Source organism: Lupinus angustifolius, chromosome LG10 (genome assembly GCF_001865875.1).
Source record: "Lupinus angustifolius cultivar Tanjil chromosome LG10, LupAngTanjil_v1.0, whole genome shotgun sequence".
NCBI lineage: Eukaryota > Viridiplantae > Streptophyta > Magnoliopsida > Fabales > Fabaceae > Lupinus > Lupinus angustifolius.
Genome location: NC_032018.1, coordinates 15,427,369 through 15,452,796, shown reverse-complemented (window position 1 = coordinate 15,452,796; position 25,428 = coordinate 15,427,369). Strand labels below are relative to the sequence as shown.

Below are 25,428 nucleotides of genomic sequence, written 5' to 3'. Positions count from 1 at the left end.
CCAAACATAAGCAGAAAATCCTCAAATCCACTTGCTTCTTGAAAATGCTTCTTGAAATATAACGTTAACAATGGACAATGTACAAAATTGTTCTAGTTTCGTGCATTTGGCCAACAATGACGTTTATGGGTTTTGAGAATGGATATGAGGTTAAGTCTTTGATCTTGAGAAATGAGAATAATGGTTGGGTGATGAGTTGAATGTCAATAGTGGTTGAGTTGGATCCGACTTGTCTCCATCGTGGGAGAGATGAGTGTATACATAAAATTATGACATATGACAAAAATAAAATATAATAATCTAAATTATTATTTTGTAAAGTTAATTATTTTAATAAATTCGGACTCTTTAGTTTTGGAGAGGAGTCCTTTTTATTGAGTTGATGGAGACAATGGCTATGTTTTAATGAAATTTGGGGAAGAATTTCAACATCATAAAAGTGTTGAATGAATTTGGGATTAAGATATTGGAAGAGGAGAGAGAAACTTTTTGAAAAATGTGTGAAATGAATGATTTTGGGAGGAGAGGGAAACTATTTTTAATAAATCAATTTACTAAAGTAACCTTAATCACATTTATTTATATAAAATAAATGAGGGCTATTTTGTCCAAATTTTTAGATACACATTAATATCAAGATTTTTAAGGTTCAATATACAATTTTGAATTTTTGTGTAATTTTTTAAAGTCATATATAATATGAGTTAGTTGTTAGATGTTTAAAATTATTGTAGAATTTTATGTTTATTTAATTCTAAATTATATAATCATAATTCATTTATTCATAATTATGGTATTATAGATGATAAAATTATTGATTTACAGGCAAAATAAAATTTATTACTATAGGACATTTAAGGATAGTTTAAAGATGAATTGTTTCTTCTTATGATCAATATCATGAAGGTTAATAGTATAAATTCGTCATGTATATTTATATATCCAAATATACTAAATATATTGTAGATGCATGTATCATAAGTTATGTAACTTTTTATTATATCATGTTTATACTATGATATTTTGATGGATTTTCCAAATGTAAACATTAATATCTACTTATGAAGTTGTCTAGATTTGTTTCGCATATTATATATAACTTAGACGATTCATATCTTTTTTTCCAAATTCTTAGTATTTTTTACACTCGCATTTTTATCTAATCCAATTTTAATGAATTTATTTTCTTTAAATAAAGTAAATGAATCCAATTTTAGTTTGAAATGATAGATCTAGATTTATCTTTAGAGAAAATAATACAAGTACTATTACCAATAAATTTCACCATAAAAACTTTGTCTGCACTTAACTTGACCTATATTATCCTGAATATTATTTGACATAGATTGTTGTAGATGAAGATAAGGTTAAGATCTTAAGGGTATGTGGCCACTTACTTTTCAACGTTTAAGATGTGTATGGAAAAATTGCACTTCTCCTCTATTATAATATTATTCAAATGTCCACATTCAGATGTGTAACCACCCAAATTAAGTTATGGATATGCTTTAATTTGTCCAATTCCATAGGCATACTACAAAGATTACTCTTATTTTATCATATAAGTAAGAAGCTAATCATTTTTTGGTGTATAATTGCCTCTTTTAATAAGTATTATTTTCAAGAATTAAATTTTTAACATTTTCGTTATCTCGAAATATAGTAAGGTCTTATACTAATTGAATATCACTCTATTGATAGTCTTCCCAAATAATACGAAGGAGTTGGGGTAGTTGGGTCATATTTTGTATTATATATGTCACTCTCTATATGGAAATGCCTATATACGTGGCAAACACCTATTTTTTATTATTGATGATCTATCTTTGTGGGACACTGCAGCATAAATATATATATTTTATTGACAAAAAATAATATTATTAAAGTGTACTAGGAATACAGATAAACTATACAAGAGTGTGAATGAGACATAGATAGAGTTACAAGATTCATGGTGAGACAAATAAATGATATTAGTGGGGTTGGTAATCCAACTTCACATGAGCGCATCTGCTGTCCCACAATATGCGTCACTTTATGTATCAATGATTATGAGCGTTTGAAAAAATGTATTTAAATTAAAATTTTAATAATTAATTAATTTTCTGACCAATCATAAACAACGACACGTAAAGTGGTATATTATTTTGGGGCAGTAGATACCTACCCCAACTTGAGCAAGGTGTTACGGATATACTTGTGGCACTTTAATGAACATAAACCTTATTTAAATTTGGCAAATTTTATTGGTGCTTTTACTAAATTATGTTTACTATATCTACCAATTATTTCAAAAGAATATCAATTTGGAACATATTAGTAAATTATGTATAAATAAAATTTATGAATATGTTCTAAATTAATATTCTTATTCATAAATTTACAAAAAGTTAAATTTAGAATACTAATTTACATAGACAATATATGATTTTCTTGTAAAAGATTAATTATTTATATTTAACTTTGGTTCAGTGGTATATGAGTTTAATTTTTTTAATAGAACCAAGAACAAAAATAACATATATATATGATTTTTGTGTGCATGTTGCTTCACAATAACAAGGTGCTTAATGTACATCGAAGGGATGTACAATGTTGACTACAGTTGCTTCAAAGTGGCTCATCCTTTGCCAATGATTTTTTAACATTTTTTTAGTTAAGTGTGTAAAATATAAATTTGCATTTGACAAGGTCTAGGTGTTAAGTAATATTTATAGACATTTTTTTCATTAGGTAGAGGAAAATTGTATATATATAAGGGTTTTAAATTCCATTTATTATATTTTATGTGTTACAACTCTGTCATTTAATTTGAGTTGATTTTTAGTCTCAGTATTTAATAAGTTATTTGGAAACGACTTATAACTTATAAGTTAGTAGCTTATTTTATTTTACAAGGATGATTTTAAATTTTTAATTGCCTTTTCTTGTAGGATGATCATTCTCATACATATCAATGTGTTTAATTAGTAATTTAGTATAGCGAATTCATATAGTATTTTTTGTTTTCTATATTTACTATGTATCTCTACATTAATATCACTTTACTAATTTTTGTTTATGGTAAGAATAGCTATTATTAAGGGTCATTTTCTCTCCAATACTTGATTTGGATTACAATATCTGGTATTAAAAAATTATAGGATTTATATTTTCTTTAATTTTTAATGAAATAAATAAAAAATATATATATTTATCATATTCTAATACTTCGGAGGAATTCATTACAATTATTAAATATCAGTAACTATAAGATATATTATAATTACACATAAATATTTATATTTTTAAAAAAATCAATATATTAATTAGACACTATCTTCCATCTCACTCTTCCCCTTTCTTTAATTTCATAAAAAAACACGTTCCCTTAGTTTTTGTTGCACCGAGAAAATTTGTGATATGGAAGATAATGTATAATTAATAAATTTGATTTTTTTTCATAATAAAAATATGTACTTAGTTCAATACATTATTATATTATAGCTTGTATACACTGTTATCTAATCACAAAATCAATAAATATCAATAGAAAAACTGAATAAATATTTGGTTCATCTTTATTTTTCTATTTTGTCAATGTAGTTCCTTATTTCTGATTGATAATTCGCTATAATTTTCTCTCCTTGTTATTGCAGCTAGTATTGTAAAAATGTTGGTAAGTTTAACCAGAAAATCAGTGAATTAATTTCAATACTAATATGATATAATAATTACTGATTATGTAATTATAGTGGTCAAAATTAGTCAAAACTGATTATACTAACTTATTCTTAATTAAACTGTATTAGTCAACCGGTCAATTTTTATTTAAAATTATTTTTTAATGAAAATAAAAGTAAATTAATGTCTTTCTCATTTATCAATATTAATGGTAGTATAATAAATATATATCTATATTTAACTTATCCAGTTTAACTAATCCAGTATTAATAACGATTATTACATCTGGTTATTTTCTTTTTTTCTTATGAGATTGTTATGTTACTCATGATTTCAATTCCCAAGGTCTCACTCGATATAAAATGTTGATCAATTTTTGGAAGCGACATTTGTTAAGAAGGATAGTCACGAACCTCAAAAGATATTAGTTTTTTACCCAAAAAAATAAGAGATACTCTTGATAATACCAAAAAAATTGATCATAGTTAATAAAAGTTAAAATAATTAGAGATACCTAAAACTGCTATTAATTAATTTCCTCTAAAAGAACCTATTTCTTTTTATCATTCATCTAGCGTAAAAACCGTACGTGCAAGTTTTTACATAGTTAAATAAATATTAACTTTAAAATCTAATCTGCAAATTTCTATTATAATTAATACATTCAAGTCAAAAACAAATATGTTCTTCTTGTGAATAAAAACTTTATGAGATTGAATGGGGCAAGTAATACTCCTTTTTGCATGAAAATAAAATAATTTTAATTTCTTTTCTAAGGCCATCCTTACAAATTATACTCACAAACGGTAGATTATTTGACCCAAAAAAATAAATAAATTTATTTAAATGATTCCATGTAATTGTGAAAAAAGACCAAATTTTGCGCAGATAGCCAAATATCACATCCATATATATGAATTTTGGGTAACTTTAGTTTTAGTCATTATTTTTAAGCACAGATGATTGGTTCAAGTAGTACATGCTTGATTCCCCTTAAGTAAGAACCCATGTTCGAGTCTTGTGGATGGAAAAAATGCTCCTACAGTTAGCCACACGTACCTGTGGATGTTCCCGGCTCGGACATGATTGCCTCAAGTGCGAGGATATATGTGAGAAACAAAAAAAAATACCCTTTACATATTTAAACCATTTTAGGCAAGTAATTATTATAGCCGTATCTATTTACTTGGAATGAATTTTATTGGGAAGCATATTTCTTCGGTGCTGATTTTGTTGGGTATGATATTAGAGGTTGTAAATGACTTTTCTTATTTGAATGCAGTAGTAAACGTATTTGGTGACTAACAAGACCAGATTCACCCCAATATTGTCTAGATTCAAAACCTACAAGTTTTTTTTGGTAGGATTAGGCTTAGTTTTCCAATGTGATAAAAGTTTCAAAAAAAATATAAAACATAAGATTCTCACATTAAATACACATGATTTAATTCCCTCTATAAATACCCATTATAGGTATTTCTTTATCCCTCATCTATTTCAATCAACTTTCTCTTCATCACTTTCATTCTCTCCTATCAATTTTCTCCAAATATGGCTGATACCAATTATGATGGATTAGTTTTTCCCACCAACAACTTCTCCAATGGTCTTGAAAATGACTCAAAGAAATTGTCTAGTCCATTGAATGGTGGCCTTGTGGATCCCGCCGCCTCATTGGCAACTGCGCGCCACGAATTCGGTGAACATGGCGGAGTCAATATGTCAATTGAGGCATCCGCCACGTTCACCGTTATGGAGCCAGAGACCTTGCGTCGCATGTTCTCTGGTGAATTGGGTCACGATCAGGATTTCTTTATCTATAGTCGTCATTTCAACCCAACTGTCCTGAACCTTAGCCGTCAGATGGCCGCCTTGGAAGGTACCGAGGCGGCGTACTGCACGTCTAGTGGCATGTCGGCCATCTCGGCCGTCCTGCTGCAGCTTGTCAGCAGTGGCGGACACGTGGTGGCCGCCAATTCACTTTACGGTGGGACCCATGCCCTTCTAACCCATTTTCTACCAAGGGTGTCAAATATAACTACCACTTTTGTTGATATCATGGATTTGGAACAAGTGAATGATGCAATAGTTGAAGGGAAAACAAATGTGTTGTATTTTGAGACCATGTCAAATCCTAACTTGAAGGTGGCAAATATACCGGAGTTGAGTAGGTTGGGGCATGGGAAAGGAGTCACGGTGGTTGTTGATAATACTTTTGCTCCGATGGTGGTTTCACCGGCGAGGCTTGGTGCAGATGTGGTGGTTCATAGTGTGTCCAAATTTATCAGTGGTGGAGCTGACATCATTGCAGGTTTTTTGTTCTTGACTTTTAATCTTGTCTTCTTATTATTATATTTTATAAAAAATAAATCTAAAAAAATAGGACTTGTCAATTCTACCACATTCCTATCCTTAAATTTAGGAATGTTTTTATTAAAAATATTTGTTTCTAATATTGGAATTGAACATGTGGAGATATATTAGGTTTGTTTATTTAAGAAAGTAATATTTGTATATCATACCTTGTGTTTTTTAAGAAGGAATTAAGATAATAACTAAGGCTAAAGAAAAAAAAAACATAAATAAATTTCTGATGCTAGAAAGTAGAGTATAAATGTTGAAATACATTAAGTATTAAAAAAAACGTTTTATTCTCCTTTTTTTATGTTCATCATTGGTGGCTTTTTTTAGTGTCAAGTATAACGTATTCATACAACAAAAAATAAATATCTACCATAATTAATATTGGTTTTATTAATAAATATCTCTCATATTGTTGTATTAAAATATTAGTAGTAACATTATCTCATCTAAGATTATTCCATTTTTTAACTAATTAAAAATTGAATGGTATAACGATTCTATCTAAGTATTTAACATATTAACAATCTACCAAATTTATTTGTTGATTCAAATCACTTAGTTTTATTTTTTAATAATTAAACGCATGAATATTATTATTTTCATCAAACATGTTGTAAGTAATTATTAAAATTTGGCCTTGATATTATTATTACAGGAGCAATTTGTGGACCTGCAAGTTTATTGAATTCAATGATGGGTCTTCACAATGGAACCCTAATGATATTAGGTCCTACAATGAATGCTAAAGTAGCATTTGAACTTTCTGAAAGAATCCCACATTTAAGCATTAGAATGAAGGAACATTCAAACCGTGCATTAGCTTATGCAACAAGGTTAGAAAAGCTAGGTGTAAAAGTGATTTATCCAGGTCTAAAAAGCCACCCACAACATGAACTATTAAAATCTATAGCAAATAATGGTTATGGTTTTGGTGGGCTTTTTGGTATTGATATGGAAACAGAAGAAAAAGCTAATAAATTCATGAGTTATTTACAAAACTATGCTCAATTTGGTTTTATGGCTGTGAGTTTAGGTTATTATGAGACATTGTTATCTTGTTCTGGAAGTAGCACAAGTAGTGAATTGAATGAAGAAGAAAAAAGACAAGCTGGGATTTCACCAGGTTTAATTAGGGTTTCTGTTGGATATGTTGGGACATTGGAACAAAAATTGGGTCAGCTTGAAAAAGCACTTAATAGATTTTATGAAGATGGCTTCTACATCAAGAATTGAAGAATCACTTTTAGCTATTTATTTTATTTAATTTCAGTGTTATTTATGATTTTGGTGCAGTTTGTTTGAAGTTGCTTCTTGTAATAAAAACTTTTGTTTGTTTTCAATTCTAGTTGCTATATATTATGATGCCAATTTAGTGTATTTTTGTTTTGGCTTGTCTTTAGAATTTGAATGAAATTCTCTACAAACGCTTTTGACAAAAAACGACTTATTTTTAAAAATCATGTTGGAAAAGCACTAGGGTGTTGAAAACACTTTTCACACAAGTTGGAAGAATAAAAATGTTTTATATTCATTTTATTTATATTTCTTTCGATGAAATTTATTTAGTTAAATACCGCAAATTATGTAAATAAAAAATATCATTAAGAAAGTGGAAAGTGTTTATGTGAAAAAATTGGAAATCAAATAACTTCCTTATAGATATAACAACAAACTTTTTTTTTATGAATGATATCTTTTCACTGTGTTGGTAAGAAATTAATTTATTTTAGAGTATATAACTATCTTCCCAACGAATGTTGCTTATATGAAATCTTTTAATCATTATAGGAATCCAGTCGAATTTTATATCACTAGACCGACCTTCTTTGCATTGTTACAAGCAATATGTATACGAGAAGTTTTTGCATAAGAACCAGGATCATTTGTCCCTAAGATTTCATATCCTCATGTCTCAAGCCAATCATATCACACCAAATAGTATAAAAATGTTACTTTATATTTTTTTATTTTATTTTTCTTTCCAAATATATGACAACTCTTCATTGGATTGGAACACAATGAGACACAAAATGTGGGTCATTGATTCTCATTCCCCACATAAACATATAAAAATTGAGGGTAATATATATGTACTATGAGTGAGTAAAGATTTATATACAGTTAATATATTATTTATCATTCATTTATATTACTTTTTTAAGAGTTAATGATGATTGAAAATAAATATTGAATGATGGATTAACATTGTATAAAACTTTATATTGTCAATTCATACATTTTTCTCATTTAAATTTTGATATATTTTTTAGTGTAATTTCTATGTAATGTATTTCTTACTTATTCTCTAATTAGCAAAGCGAATAGAATTTTCAAATAAGTGAAAATGAACAATAAATGAGTATATACATGCTTCATTTGATGAAATTCACCATTCCTAGAAAGAAAAAGTTGTTTTTGATGATGATGTAATAATTTATACACATATAGTATATTGTGAATCATTTATTTGTATTACTTTTCTTGAAGAGTGATGAGTAAACATGTGATACAATGATAATGTATAAAATTTATATACTCTTAGTGCATATATTAAAAACTCAAATAAATGATTGTGTATAAATTTTTATACTTAAATTTTTACACTTACAATAGAAAAAAGTTCACAAAACTCCTTTATACTTTATGTGTTTTACAAGTATACACCATAAACTATTTTTAGTCCCTACATACATATAATTTTAAATTACTAACAATGAAATTGAAATTAACACATACTTATTTAAAATTTCATAAAAATACATTTCCTGTGGAAAAATTACAATGTCCTCATATGACTATTGTAAAAGTTCATAAAAATATTTAAAAGAAAACAGACTATTGCCTAAATTAACTAAACAACAATGGAGGACAGTCTTTATATAAAATGTATATTTTATCTTGGGTTTAAATTTAAGGGTGCCTTTGAAACATTTTTACACCCTTACTCTATCTCTTTGGGGTTATATCTCTCGTGTGGTTTGTGTTGTAGTATCTTTTGATAGAATTAATGTAAATAATATGATGTGTTAGTTCAATTTATTAATGTAAAATTGTATATATGTAGGAGCAATTTCACTAATAATTAAAGTTAAGTAGTAATTAAGAAGAAAAAATAGTTTATGGTATCTACTTACAAAATACATATTAAGGGGTTTTTGTGAACTTGTCCCTTTCAATACATAGATATTACACTATTAATTGATTTATTTGCCTATTAGTATATACATGTACGATGTAGCATCCTAAATTTTATCTCTCTAAAGAATATAATGTGATAATATTGGGAAAATATGTAACATTCCAAAAAAATTTCTTCAAAAACATTCATGAAAGGAAGCTTGTATCATAATCTTGCATCAACTCTTTTGAAAGTTCCCATGTTATTATTCAAACATATCAGCTTCATATTTATTATCTATATGGTTGTGGCACAATGGTGGTGAATTCTATGACTCCCTTGAAACAATCAAATCAATAGAATTAAAGCTTCGATTCAAGAATCTTGTAGGATATACCAATTTTAAAACTTCACCCACTTCACTTTTTTTTTTCATTTCCATGTTGCATGATATAGAGTTTAATTATGGAGTAACACATATAATATCATTTTTGCTCGATCGAGCATAAACAATCCAAATCGATTTATTCTCTATAGCTTTCCACAATATATCTCTAAATATATTGTCACACATCATCTTCAAATCAATGAAAGCAATATATAATTCTATTTGATTTCTTCATTATCTCTCCATCATTCGTTGTAACAAGCATATAGTCATATAGTTAAACTCGTCTATATAAAACTAAATTGATTTTCAATAATATGGGCCTTTTATCTTAACTTCAACTAAATTATTCTCTTTCATAACTTTATAGAATGACTCGTGAATTTAACCCTCTATTACAAAAACCTCTTAATTAAAAAAATATGTTTAACAAACTAGCCAAGTTAGGTCCTAGGGCTCATTGGGATTAGAGCAAAGTTTTACAATTACACTTATTGAACAGATCTTCTATCCCTAATTTGTGTACTATTTCCTATCTTACTCACTTAAATTTGGATACATGAATATTAATGTATTATTTTTATAAAATAAAATTAAAATGAATTATTACTTTTTATTTATTGGCAAACTCTAATTAATCTGGGACAAAGAGACATGAAGATTATTGTTGGAAGTTAAACTTGTTCGACATTAATTGCATGAAGGTTCAACAAATATCTTGAGATCAAAAGCTTAGCTATTAAGTTTTTGAAAAGTCAAAAAAGTGAATTTGTGGTAGGCAAATTGAAGACCATGAGCTTGTTGTCTTATCATCACAAAGTGAAAAAAACTCCGGCGAGCTTAGTGAGAGTTCAAATGCTTGTTTGTGTGTCTAATTTAGTTACAACGTATTTGAGTCTTCGATACAAATATTTGTGTGTTATATTTTCTTCCCATATCATCTATTTCTAAAGGCAATTTCAATTTTAATCCCAACATGATGATATTCCTTCATTGATTACCTATAAATCAAGTTTTACAACCACAATAGGACTTAATTTCATGTCATTGTATGGTATGAGTAAATTCCTTAACAATTAATCAAAACTTCATTAGCCAAAACAAAGAACAAAATTCTCTTAATAAAAGAAATATAATCTCATATCGAATACTTACCTACTTTATTTGTGGGCATTCAAAAAAAATTGTGATCATTCATGGTTGTAAATAGGTTGTTTCTTAAAGTTGACGTGAGAACAAAGAAAAACTTAGGGGGAATGATAAAGAGTGCCCCAAAATTCAAATAGAAATTATGCATTAGGAATTTGTATGTTCAAGATTTTAAAATTTTAAATATTTGTGTACTTTTAAATCACATTTTCTATGTTTGGCTTCCTTAATAGGTGGGGTACCCTTAACATGAACCTAAACTTAGTTAAGAAAAGTTAATCACTAATCTATGTGTCTATCATTTTCTTGAGAATAAAACATGTGACATAGTTGTTACATTTGTTATATTTTTTGTTAGTAAATTCTTATAGTATCGCAAACACATATGAAATAATAGGATAACAATTGTAAAGATTGAGATATGGAAGAAGAAGATCATTTAGCATATTGACAATCTTAATATAATGAAATTAGATTTTTGATATGTCATTCGATATTGGATGATAATTGGACATTTTTTTAACTTCAATGGCTATAAGGTAATAAAATGTTTGAATTATTTATATAAAAAACTTTGATTGCTTTAGTTTTATTGACTTCACCACACAATAAAAAATATAATAATATCAATATAGAAAGATACAACCTACAAATTAAAACATATCTCAAAACAAAAATAGCCTATCAAATACTATATCTTCACGTATCATATAAATAGGTTTAGTTTTATTCCATTCAATTGTATTAATTCTCATATATTATTTCTTTCATTCAATAAAGTTTGTTATTCATTTAATTCTTCATCTTCTTGAGATCTTTGAATCTCATCCTTTTGTAGTTTCTTTTTCCTTTTACATGTACATTTCATGCCTCTGGCTTTAGAAATTAAAGTCATTTTATATGGAAGATATAGCAATCAATTGAGGCCGGAAGGCCATGAAAGAGACTATTAGTATCTATATTTTGTACTACCAAAAATATTTTCTCATCCTTTTGGGTAAGGAACTAATCCCTTGTGGTGTTCGTGGTTGTCTCTCCCAATAAATGTCGCTCTCATGAATCAAACGTTTGACATTTTGGACATGCTAAAGATTTAGTAAGGTTTTACACCATTAGATAACAAATTGTTGGTTTATTGGTATCTATTTAATATAACAAGAACACTACATTTTGCTTTAACCAAGGCACCTTGTAACAATTTTCATGTTTTTTCTAAGGGTTAGTTTGGGAGTAGGATTTTGGAGGGAAATGAACAGAAAATAAAGGCTTAGGAGCAATGAAATATGTTTGTGAGATGACTCTCAAGTCTTCTCTCCCCTCAAAACAACAATTCATTTCTTCTTTCACTTCATCATGTTAAATTTTTCTCAGATTTTGAACACGAGTTGTGATATAGTTAACTGCTATGATCTAAGGGTATGGGGTTAACTTTAATATGTAGATTGTCACTCTTTACAATAATTAGAACTTATTTTTGACAAACTAGTTATACGTTATCTATACTATATATAAAAGGAAAATAAAGTGTAACTTCCATCATGATGTAATTTTTACTTTCTATTATGTCCTTTAACATTATTTAATTTTTACAACAAAATCATATAATCCCAAGTAAACATCACCAACACATTAATTAACCACATCTATCACATAAAATTGAGTATTATAATAAACACAAAAATGATAATATAAAGTACAGCGAACACAACAAGTGCATTGTAATTTTAAATAAAATATATCAAAATTAAATATATAGTATCATGCAATGTTAATCGGCGGACACAAATGTCTATATACACTAGTGTATATAATTATGACACTATAGTTGTGACATGGTGTATGTGCCAAGTGAAAAGTTAATGTAAAACATAATGTCTTAAAACAAAAACTTAAGACAATAGTTTCATCACCTATATTTGCTCAACTTTAAACAATTAATCCTTTGGATTTAAACCATGAAAAGGTTGTCAATGTAATTTATGAGTTTTTAGAGTACCAAGTGGTGAGAAAAATCGAGAACCATTGGAGGTGTTTTCTCCACCAACCTCTTTAAAATATTTCGGAGCTTTCATGGATGCTTGTAATAGATCTTGTCTTTCAATAAGATTTTGTTGAATGAAAGCTAATTTCTCCAAAACAAGTAAGTGAGTCATGTCATTTATGGTAAAATGAGTTTAGAAGGTATGAGAATAGCAATAAAAACACCAATATTAAGATTAAAACTATCATTTTAAGGATTTTTTAAGAAAGAAAAATATCTACACAATAAAAAAGAAAATTAAGTGAAATTTTTCTCTGCTTCATTCAAGGCACAAGGCCACAAGCACCACATTAATAATGCTTGAATTACAAGAGATGTGAGACAACTACTAATAAACCCATTTGATTTAAAACAGAAATTTGAAATAAAAAATAAAGTCATTAATCTCAATTCTTTAGCATAATATAATCCTTAAATCTATTGGGTGTATAAGAGTAACATTTTGGGCTTGGATGGCCCAACAGAATGACCCTCTTGTGTTCAATTGACCAAAATATTTCATCGTGTAACAAACTTGCTCTGAACTACAAGTCTACAAGCATGAGCAGACACCTTTTTTTAGATTTGATTTTCTAATAATTATTGTTTAGCTAAAAACAAAATACTGACGATATATGAGTTTTATATTATCAATGTATCATTTATTATTCATGTTTAATCATAATTGAATTTTAAAAAAAGTAATACAAATAAATTATAGATAATATATTGACTGTGTATAAATCTTTACACTAACAAAATACATAGATATACACTCAATAAACTATTTGTCACGTGTGTTTACTTTTACTTTTACTTTTCTTCTCTCATACACATATAATTATGGAACTGATAAATGAATATTAGTCAAAATCACTCAACATGATGATTCACCTTGTTTAGTTATTATCGCACCAAGCATCAACCAACTTGGCCATATGATCGAGTCATCAAGCCAAGTTGCACGTACCATGACCGAAGATCACGCATCAGCCTCACAACTTGATCGAGACACTCAACGCATCACACACGCATCAGCCTCACAACCTGATCGAGATACTCAACGCACCAGACACGCATCAATCTCACAACCCGACCGAGACGCTCAGCGCACCAGACATGCATCAAGTGCAAAACCTGATCGAAACATCATACACACCAACCATGCATCAGATCCAATTCCTGACTGAGATAACCACATATCAACTATCGATCCTGATCCAGACAACCACGTACCAAATTCAAATCATGACTGAGACAATCAATACACTCAACCAACCTTGCCCATATAAGCTAGGCCAGCTAGGCTCACGACCAAGACGAAACTAAGATAGCAACATAAAATGCATATGGGCCACTTCACATCAGAAGTTGTTTGGGCCACAAGCAATCCATATCTCACTTTGTTGACTTAGTCTTCCCTATTTAAGCACATGTTGATTAATTGTAAAAGTTAGTTAGAATCTTAGGTAGAGTATTGGATAGTTTAAATAGGATTAGTTATTTTATAATCATCACTCAATTCATTTTACTCTCAATAAAAGTTACACGTATTTTTCTTTCTATCTTCTTGCCTGTCTTCTCAAGAAGTGTTATTCACTTTATACTTATCCTCAAAGGCACTTTAAAGTTCTAATATGGTATCAGAGCTCTTTTAAAAGAGCCCTGCCATATTCAAGATGTCTCCAACAATCTCCTCTACAAATCTACCTCCACCTACATTCAACTCACAAATGGACATCACACAAGATCCCTACTACGTGCGTCCATCAGAAAATCATGGGATTGCTCTGGTCTCACCTATTTTCAACAGAGACAACTATCATAAATGGAGCAGATCAATGAGAATGAGTCTCATCACCAAATAGAAGCTTCCTTTTGTTGACGGCAGTATACTAATGCCTCTCAAGGATGATCCAAGTTATATGGCATGGGAAAGAGCCAATAACATTGTCATATATTGGATCATAAGATTGGTTACACCCACAATTTCTCAGTATATATTGTGGATAGACAATGCATATGAGATTTGGGAAGAGCTTAGAGAAAGATTTTCCCAAGGAAATCTGTTCAGAATTGTGAGTCTTCAAGACACAATAGCAAATTATAAACAAGGTGACCTTAGTGTCACCAAGTACTTCACTGAGATGAAGATTTTATGGGATGAATATGAAATATTTAGACCTATCCAAGTATGCAACTGTGATAATAAGAAATGTAGAACTAAAGACAAGGTCATTAGATTCCTAAAAGGCCTAAATGATTCATACTCAGGAGTAAGATCCCGGATAATGTTGATGGATCTACTGCCAAACATGAGCAAAGTATTCACACTCATAATTCAACAACAGACTCAAACATATGACCAAGAATTAGAAGCAAAGACAATGAGCATAGGGACAAATTGGAAAAGACATGGAGCCTTTAGTAGAAGTACCACCCAAGGAAGAGATTTTGGAAGGGGGAATTCCACCACATATGGAAGAGGATCTTGGAATAAGCCCTCAAACTCAGGAAAATTTTGCACTCCCTGCAAGAAACATGGTCATACCATTGAAACTTGTTACAGATTACATGGTTTCCCACCCAACTTTCAATTTATCAAGGGTCAACAAATCAACTCTGTAATAACTGACAATGACAATGAGGACACTCAAGATTCACAAAAGGAGGATAAGCCTGTTTTTGGGTTGACAAAACATCAATATGAAGGGCTTGTTAACATGTTGCAACAGAATAATTTGAGGAAGGAGGACTCATCCAATACAGAAAATATGAGCAATGTTCTATCTGTAACATCTTTGGATAACAATCAACATGATCAAGGTAATTCTAAACCTCAATGGATACTAGATAATGGTGCAACTGATCACATTGCATCCAAAAATTCTTATTTTTCAGCCTAATATTCAACAAAACCTATTAAGGTTAAACTATCAAATGGGAAAATCATTATATCTAGAATCTCTCGAACTATACATATTTCACATAATCTTACAATCTATAATGGTCTTTACTTGCCATCATTTTCCTACAATTTATTGTCTATACCAAAACTAACCTGCCAATCATCATGTATTATATCCTTTAATGCATCTTATTGCAAAATACAGGAGAAGGATACATTGAAGATGATTGGTATAGCTAGGCTATCAAAGGGATTATATGTCTTGGAGAGAGCTATTCTTAATCACAGTGTAAATTGTCCTATTGTAAATTCAATTAGTACTTCAAACTCTAATCTTTGGCACTATAGATTAGCCCACCCCTCTCTTTCTTGCATGGATGCCATTAAGACAAAGCAATCTTTTGTTACTTCTAATAAAGATTACATTTGTGACATTTATCATCAAGCTAAACAAAAGAAGCTCCATTTCCCTTTGAGCAATATTGTTTCACAAAAATGTTTTGACATGATCCATATTGACATCTAGGGCGCTTTTCCCATAGCATCCATTCATGGCCATAAGTATTTTTTAAATATCGTAGATGATCATAGCAGATACTCATGAGTCATCCTCATGAAAAGAAAGGCAGGTGCTTCCACTGCCTTGCAGACCTTTATAAATATGATTCACACACAATTTTTTATCAAGATTAAGATAATAAGAAGTGATAATGGTCCTGAATTCCTCTTAAAAGATTTCTATGCCAATAAGAGAATATTACATCAAACATCATGTGTATACACTCCAAAACAGAATGGTGTTGTGGAGAGAACACATAAACACATCTTGAATATGGCAAGAGCCATGTTAATCCAAAGAAAACTTCCCAAAGTCTATTGGTCTTCTGCTATTAGACATACTATCCATATCATCAATCTTCTGCCCAGTCCTACTTTACAAAACAAATCTCCCTATGAGATTCTACATGGCATTCCTTTCAACCTTCAAAACCTTAGAGTGTTTGGATGTCTATGCTATACTAGCACACATAGTCACCTAAGAAACAAGTTTGATCATAGAGCTCTCAAGTGAATCTTCTTAGGTTTTAAAGAAGGAACTAAGGGATACATTGTTCTCAATCTCACTAAATTTTTAATGATGACTAGGGCGACTAGTTAAAGTGAAACATGGTAAACTTGTAATTATAATGTCAATATTAGTTGCATATTAAGTTGGTGCTTGCACTATAAGTTAATATCTCTAATACAATTGCAATTTCTTCACAATTTGGACCAACATTTTTCTTCTCTTTCATTCGTTTATATTATAAGCAATCTTACAATACTAAAGCTAGAAAGCATTTAAAATTCTTCAATTTCAACCTCCATATTCTTAACACAGTTAAAGTTTGTCTTTAAGTTGTCTTCTTATTTATTGTCAAGTTTTTCAGAGTTGTTTGAATCTTTTGGAAATGGGCTCGACCATCATCATAACGATCGAGTCAAGACATTAATGGTAATGTTGCATTTGGAATTTGATCGAGTCAACTCAGCCATTATAAAATAACTATATTTTACCCACAAGGAGTGAAAAAATAAGAGCTAATATAAACATATTCCTTTTAACAAATTAACCAATATACTAATTCATGACTATAAGATCAGGTAAGCATCTATTTTGTAGTCCCCATTCTAGAAGGTACAATTTTGAAAAGTTGAAAGAAATAAAAGGACATTGCTTTTAATATTTTTCTATCAAATCAAGTCAATAACTTAATGCATTTTTTATAGATTATTCAATAACCCATTCCATTATAATATACAATAATTCTCAAATATTTTTATTTAATGTTATAACTGTAATTAGGTCAACTTTCCACCATTTCTAAATAAATCACAAACAACATTCGTTAACCTATCATTGAATTAATAAAAAATACATTAAAAAAAAAAGAGGGAATCCACATATTATAAGAATAAGTTAAAAACATATTTTATATCTTAATCATTATTCTAAAAAAAATCTAATAATTCAAATCTATTAATTAATTCAAATCATTAAATTCTTTTTATAATTGATGACTAAGATATAAAATAGATTAATATTGAAATAATAAAATCTATAAAATTATTGGTAAGAGAAAAAGAAAAAGAAAGTAGAATGGTATTGAAATAGTGAAAATCTGATCTCATTCCTCATTACATTACCCTTCTTCAGCTACAACCCAATTTCTAGATCTGAGAATCTGAGAAATTCGAAATTCCACAATGTTAATGAAAATGAAATTGATTTTCCTTTTGTTCTTCACTCTCTCTTTATTCAGTTCAATTTCAATCGCTGAGATCCGTTCATCCACCGTTCGAAACGATGACCGTCCGATTATACCTTTCGATCAATTCGGTTTCACTCACACCGGTCGTCTTCAATTAACCGTTTCTTCAATCTCTCTCTCAAATTCAAACCTAGATCTCTCCAAATTAGGTTTCTTCCTCGTAACTCTCGATTCATGGCTCCATGTTCTTCAACAACTCGAAGATGGTGAGATTCGTTGTGCTCTTCAATCTGATCTTGTTAAATCCGTTTTCACTTTCAATTCACTTAACGGTAAAAATCAGTTTTCGATTCTGTATAATGAAACTGATTCTGATCAATATAATCTTGTTTTCGCTAATTGTCACCCTCAACAACTTAAGGTTTCTATGGATGTTAAATCTGAAATGTATAATCTTGATGGTAAAAGTGGTGTTCGTGATTATCTTTCTGCTGGTAGAACGATTTTACCTTCGGTTTATTTCGTGCTTTCGTTGATTTATTTCGCGCTTGCTGTTATATGGATTTGTTTCTTGTATAAGAAGAGATTGACTGCATTTCGGATTCATTTCTTTATGCTCGCGGTTTTAGCGTTGAAAGGGTTGAATTTGTTGTGCGAGGCCGAAGATAAGTCGTATATAAAGAAAACTGGTAGTGCTCATGGTTGGGATGTTGTTTTCTATATATTCAGTTTCCTCAAGGGGATTTCGTTGTTTACTTTGATTGTTTTGATTGGTACCGGGTGGTCGTTCTTGAAACCGTTTCTTCAGGATAAGGAGAAGAAGGTTCTTATGATTGTTATACCTTTGCAAGTTGTTGCTAACATTGCTCAGGTTATTATTGATGAGAGTGGGCCATATGGGCATGATTGGGTTACATGGAAGCAGGTTTTTTTGCTCGTTGATGTGGTTTGTTGTTGCGCGGTGCTGTTCCCGATTGTTTGGTCGATTAAGAATCTCCGTGAGGCTGCCAGGACTGATGGGAAGGCGGCGGTTAATCTGATGAAGTTGACTCTGTTTAGGCATTACTATGTCGTGGTGATTTGTTACATTTACTTTACTAGGGTTGTGGTTTATGCGTTGGAGACAATAACGTCGTATAGGTATTCATGGACTAGTGTGGTTGCTGCGGAGCTGGGCACGCTTGCTTTCTATGTGTTCACTGGTTACAAGTTTAAGCCTGAGGCTCATAATCCATATTTCGTCATCGATGATGAAGAGGAAGAGGCTGCCGTCGAGGCGTTGAAGCTCGAAGATGAATTTGAATTGTAATTTCACTGGTAAAGTAAAATGTTAGATGGTTGAAGAAGTGTTGGTATGGTGGTACGTAGCAATGTTCAGGTTTCATTTCAACAACTATGACTTTTTCATGTTATATTTTATGGGTATAGTAGTCAGTAGTAGTATTGATAAATCATTATGGTATATTTTCTGGGTTCCGGACACATGCCAGTTCGTTTTTGGATTAATATCATAAACTCTTGTGTAATGAATGCTGTGAATCATATATTGCTTCTAAGTTTTGATACAATTTTTATCACGATTCTTGTTAGTTATTTTTAAGCTTCGAAGAACTTATCATACCGCTGCAACTTTGTCAACTTGCATAGAATTTTGTCCAACCATTAGCACTAGGTCTTGTTGAAAACACTAATAATCTATCTGCCTTTAAATTTTTCAGAACATTAGCACTAGAATTCTGAATAGATTTTGATGTGGAAATGTCATATCAGCAACATGCCCCGAGCTGATCGTGTGTAAGAATCAAGTGTGTAGTGATTGTGGATGTATCTGTTAGTAAAATGGATAATCAAATGGGTTATTTTCTTTTCCCGAAATCGAGGATTTGAAATAACATGTCAGGAATTGGAATTTCTGAAATCCTCCATTGGGATGCTTGGCACTCTTCAATCATTAATAATCCTTTCTCACTCCACCTCCATGCTTTCTGCCATGGCATCTCTCTTAGCATGCACTTGAAACTCTCTTGTTGACTGGCTTCACTTTCATTGATGCTTTTTGGTGAAATCTGTGTTTTGTTTGCTCTATTTGTATTTGGTGTAACTTGTTATGCTCTTCCTTTGCATGCTTGTTAGATTTGTTCTTTTCTTGCTTCATTGTATTTGTTGGAATTGTTAAATTCCAATTGATACTATCAAATTTGTTTATTTTGTGATTTTGATTCTGTACGTTGGATGAGGCAGAGGCACAACCCTGCCTATGTGTGTGCTTGATGCTATAGATAGTCGATTCCAAACCCAGATAAAAGGTGAAGGTTGTGTTACGTAGTCGACAGTCAACATAAAACTTTGTCGAATCTCTGTGAATATATGGAGTTAGATGAGGCACATGATCTATATGATGAAATGTCTGAGTAAGGAGAAAAATGAGAAAGCATAGGCCTTTCTGCTTAGTGTTTAACGATGATGGGTTTTTTCCCCTAAATGTGTAGAAGAAAAAAAGTCAATCAAATATTTATAATGGTACAATTGTGAAAGCAATTATAGAAAAATCATTATATAAAATCTTGCAAATTATAAATATATTTAATACAAACTTAATGCAATTTTTCAACATTCTACTGCCAATCTACCTTCCTACCATATATACCTTCAATATAGTTATTATCTAGCAAGCAATATCTATATAATGTAGCAATATATCTAAATATATGGGATGGTGATTTGGCTCTCATTAACTTGATCATTATAGTTGACTCAAAATGCTTGTATTTTTAGGAATGAGGACTTTGGTTTGTTGTGTGTGATGGTCATAGTTAAAGTTGGTGTTTGACATTGTTTTAATAGCATTGGAGGTTGCAATGTTTCTTTTATACATTGGTGAATTTGATATTTGTCTTTTTGATACTCTTGTAAATGGGTTGAGTAGTCTATTATAATAAGACTTGTTTATAAAAAAAATAGAGGCAAATGATGGAGATAGGAAAGACCAAATACTTCCAACACCTGCTTCACCTAATAATCCACTACAACAAGCAACCATACATCATAACAAACTTAAGTGATGCATATTGTGATAGAATATAAAGTTAATATATATTTAATTTTTGTTTTACTTTTCTGACCAACGAAAAATAGTATCCTAAATGACCCAATTCGCACCCACTTGTATCTCTTTATTACCAGCAATTTATATCCAAGATATTACATTCCATTTTGCATACGCATGAAAATCTAAAAAAATCATCGAAACCACTCACACCATATTGTAGGGGGTGTCATATTCCATATGAGTGTATGCATCACTCAAGCTAATTTTTCTTTACTTACCAATTACCATAACAATCGTAGAGGATACTAATCAAAATGAAATGAAACCAAATCAGATTCAGGCCATAAAATGCTATAAATCAGACCACATTCTTAGAGCACCAACAATGTATATAAACTATATGTTCATTCATATTGGTAAATAAAAAGTACTCCATGTAACTAGAAACCAGTGCTCTTGAAACCAGTATTTGTTGGTTCAACCGAAAATGTACTCATATTATTAGTATGATACAACAATTATATCAGTAATGCAATCGTAACACTAAAAAACAGTCATTATCTAACATACCGTCCGATTTTAAATTGAACTGTATCAATTATATAAACTGGTTTTCATTTAAAAATGACTTAATTTTAATCAAAATGTTAATATGGAGGATCAAACACAAGTACTACATTTCTTTATATTTGCAAAACACGCTCTACTACCAAGTGGCATATTTTTTATTATCAAATTATATAAATAAAAGTAATTATTATCTTCTTTATTAATTTTTCAATATTAATATTAGTATATATATATATATATACATATCTAACTTCACCAGTATATATTTTAATTAATTAACCATTGATTAAATTTCTATATCATTATACCACTACCCTGACCGGTCTTATAACTAATACAATATTAAAAGCCCTGGTAGAAATAACTGTTAGAGAAGGATATGAACTCAAATTCCGTTGAACAACTCATATGTCCCTATTTTGTTGCAAGCAATCTCACTAATCTCCACTGATACACGTGTTTATTTCACCCCTTCCTTTAACATGCATATTCTGATTTATCATATTAGTGATATTATTATAGATACACCAAACGCACTCCTCTCTCTCACATAAAATGTGATATTTTTCATCCTAGCATGTTTAAAATTTCAATCAAATTAATCCTTAAACACCAAAAATCACTATTTAGGATTACAAACAACATTACTATTTTTTTTATATTATCAAGAAAATTATTTACCCACTAAATAAATAAGGAAGTAATACATAATATCGCTGCTGGAAAAACTAACTTTTTTTATTTCTTATGGTCATCCTCACACTAGAAGCAATGAAACAATGTTGTCTAAGCTAACATACATAGTTATGTAATGTTAACTTTTTCAACGAATATTTTTTTTATCGACAAGCTCGAACCCGAAACCTTGTTTAATTAATAAAGTAAAGTGTGGAGTTTTTAGGTATTTTTGTTGTAGAATTTGGTTACAACCCTCATAAGAGGATAGGATACTGTGTTCCTATTATCCAAACTCATTCATTCAATCTCTTCCTTCCTTTCTCTCTCTCTCTCTTTCTTTCTTTCTCTCTTTCTTCAATGGCTATGGCATCATCTCTCTTCACTTCTTCTATGTTTTCAACTAACATTTCTCTTCCATTTCTCAAACACAAAAACCCTCTTTCTTCTCTCACTCCTTCTATCCAATCATCTCCAAAGCCAAGAAGATTCAATGTTGTTGCTATGGCTCCACCTAAGCCTGGTGGCAAGGCCAAAAAAGGTTTTTTTTATTTTTTTATTTCTACCATTCTTTCATACTCATATATAATTATCCGGGTTTTGTTTGCGAGTTGGTTATCCGAGAGTAAAGGGAAAGACTTTAGAGCAGTGAAATATATGTCTTTGTCCTGGACAAGGATATGTTGTCACAAATTATGTCTCGAAAAATGTACCAGACTAATAACATTGAAACAAAAAACATGTTTTCATTTGTTCGGGATATGTTTTAGGACATGTTTTGGGGACAACAGATCCTTGTGCCTATGAACAATTTCCTTTCTAAAAACCAACTCGTAAATAGACATTAATGTTCTACATTTTGACTATGTTTTTTGTTTGTGTTGTTGTTGTTGTAGTGGTTGGAGTTATAAAATTGGCACTTGAAGCTGGGAAAGCTACACCTGCTCCTCCAGTTGGTCCTGCTCTTGGTTCCAAAGGTGTCAATATTATGGCTTTTTGTAAGGATTACAATGCCAGGACTGCTGACAAACCCGGTTATGTCATTCCGGTCGAAATCACGGTCTATGATGTATGTCGTTTTCGTCTTTCATGCTCTTAATTATCATGTTGTCTGTGTTTTAAATTGCGGGTGCAGTTAAGTTGCATTTAACACAATTGTAGAAAAATGTGGCTGCAGTCGCAATGCTGTTGCAGAGACTCTGAAACCGCTATATTACAGTCACAATTGCGGTTCTGTCTTGCAATTTAAAACACTGTCTGTCGCCCTTTAAAACAATGCTCCTGCCTCTAGTGGGTCTGGGGAGGATAGATATATGCTGTCTTACTTTCGCAAGGTAAGATGTTGTTTCCGGGATTTGAAGTTTATTTATTGTTACGTGTTTTGATTCTGCAGGATAAAAGCTTTACTTTCATATTGAAGACTCCACCTGCTTCAGTTCTATTACTTAAGGCAGCTGGTATGTTAGTTCTCCGCCATTCATTGCCTCCTACCTATTTGGTGTTATGTCATCCCATCGATTGTTAGTGTGTGTTTAGTTACACCACCAAGTCGCTTATTTGACCGAAAATAATCTTGTTGGTGTTTGGTAAATGAACTTATTTCAATAATATATGAGCTTATAAGCTCATATTTGATAAGCTACTTGAGGGCTTATGTCATTTCACACTTATAAGTTAATCTTGCCAAATAGTTTTTGATACACTTTAGTAGTACAAATTGTTACTGTAATGCCAATTAAACTTTATCTCGAAAGAGGAACGTACCTGGGGTAGCTAGGTATCGCGCGACTCCTCTGGCCTCGGATCGAATAGATGGCAGGCTGGCAGCAGCAACAGCACCTGCAATGACACTCCATCCAATGCCAAGAATAAGAGTATTTTCAATGAGTGTGTGAATAAATTAAATCAGTGTTTGTGTAATAGACTGACTTATGTTACCGAACATTTTACGACTAAGGCTGTGATTCCCATGGTGAAGGGAATCTTACGAGGCAGGGGTGAAGGAATCCGTCTCCTTCCCACTGATTAGCAGCCCTACTCCTGGCTACTGAGTCTGCCTGATAATTAGTATTGTTCACCTTATTTCTCTATCTCTAATGTGATCAAGAATAACTTAATCTTCAGTTACGGGGTAAGTATTATACTATTATTCAAGTCAACTAGATGATGAGATAGTTGTTATTTTGAAAACCGGTTAGTGATTTGCTTGAAATTAACTGATCCTGCGCAATAGTTCTGTAACCGAGTTTCTACATGAACTTGTTGTCCCAGTTTTAAATTGTATCTATACTGATATTGATATTGCTTTGGTGTTTAGGGGTGGAAAAGGGTTCAAAAGACCCTCAGCAACAAAAGGTAGGAAAGATCACAATCGACCAATTGCGTACAGTGGCTGCTGAAAAGCTACCCGACTTGAATTGCACTACTATCGAATCAGCTATGAGAATTATAGCCGGCACCGCAGCCAACATGGGAATTGATATTGATCCTCCTATTCTTGAACCAAAAAAGAAGGAACTTGTATAAAGGGTCATTTTTCTTACCAAGTTTATGAGGGTTCTTGCAGCTTAGCACCTAAGATGTGCATGTGCAAGATCAAGCAGGCACATTATTTAGTACTGTTTTTATCTATTTTCTAAAACTGCAAGGAAAAGAATGTTGTTTTTAACTATTTTTGTATTACTAATGTTTTTTGTATCGATAGGTTCAAAACAATTTGTAGATTGTTGATTTCCTTAAGCAAGTTTATGAGTTTTTGATTTTTGCCTAATGCATGGAAAATGCTTTCTTATCTTATTTTGGTATATCTTAATGTTAGCATTTAGGTAAAGAATGTTGTGTTTATAATAATGTTGATGATGATGTGAGTTGCTAGAACATGCACTTATCTAGATTTGAAATGATAATAGCATGATTGAGAGTCAAATTTGGTGTATGAGTAGTAATATATTTCTACAAAATACTCATATATCATATGTTACATTTCACTTGTAAATTAATCTGAATATTACTTTGTGATATATGTTTCTTATAGGAAGATTTATAGAAATATATATCATTTTTCTTGTAATATATATCAAGGAAGGTAAAATAAGACCATCTTATGGTTAAACCTAAAGAAAATGGTGTTTTAGATTGATTTCAATTTTAACTTAAATTTTTTATTTTATTTAAATAAAATTCCCTTAAGGAAAGGCACTAGTTAATAAATAAAAAAATTGGTTACTTTGCATTGAAAATTATTGTATTTAATACATCAAAATAGTTACTTT

At 30.6% G+C, this 25,428-nt stretch overlaps 3 protein-coding genes across 3 annotated transcripts; all 3 read left to right on the top strand.

Moving 5' to 3' along the window:
* Positions 5,117–7,295, top strand: LOC109357780 (methionine gamma-lyase-like). Its single transcript, XM_019601824.1, has 2 exons — positions 5,117–5,974; positions 6,683–7,295. The coding sequence occupies exons 1-2, from the start codon at positions 5,215–5,217 to the stop codon at positions 7,258–7,260; spliced, it is 1,338 nt and encodes a 445-aa protein (XP_019457369.1). The 5' UTR covers positions 5,117–5,214; the 3' UTR covers positions 7,261–7,295.
* LOC109358613 (protein GPR107) lies at positions 17,783–19,430 on the top strand. Its single transcript, XM_019602942.1, has one exon. It carries the CDS (start codon positions 17,858–17,860, stop codon positions 19,169–19,171), a length of 1,314 nt encoding a protein of 437 aa, XP_019458487.1. The 5' UTR covers positions 17,783–17,857; the 3' UTR covers positions 19,172–19,430.
* Positions 22,388–24,842, top strand: LOC109358902 (50S ribosomal protein L11, chloroplastic). Its single transcript, XM_019603390.1, has 5 exons — positions 22,388–22,456; positions 22,505–22,697; positions 23,053–23,225; positions 23,550–23,613; positions 24,474–24,842. The coding sequence occupies exons 2-5, from the start codon at positions 22,517–22,519 to the stop codon at positions 24,680–24,682; spliced, it is 627 nt and encodes a 208-aa protein (XP_019458935.1). The 5' UTR covers positions 22,388–22,456; positions 22,505–22,516; the 3' UTR covers positions 24,683–24,842.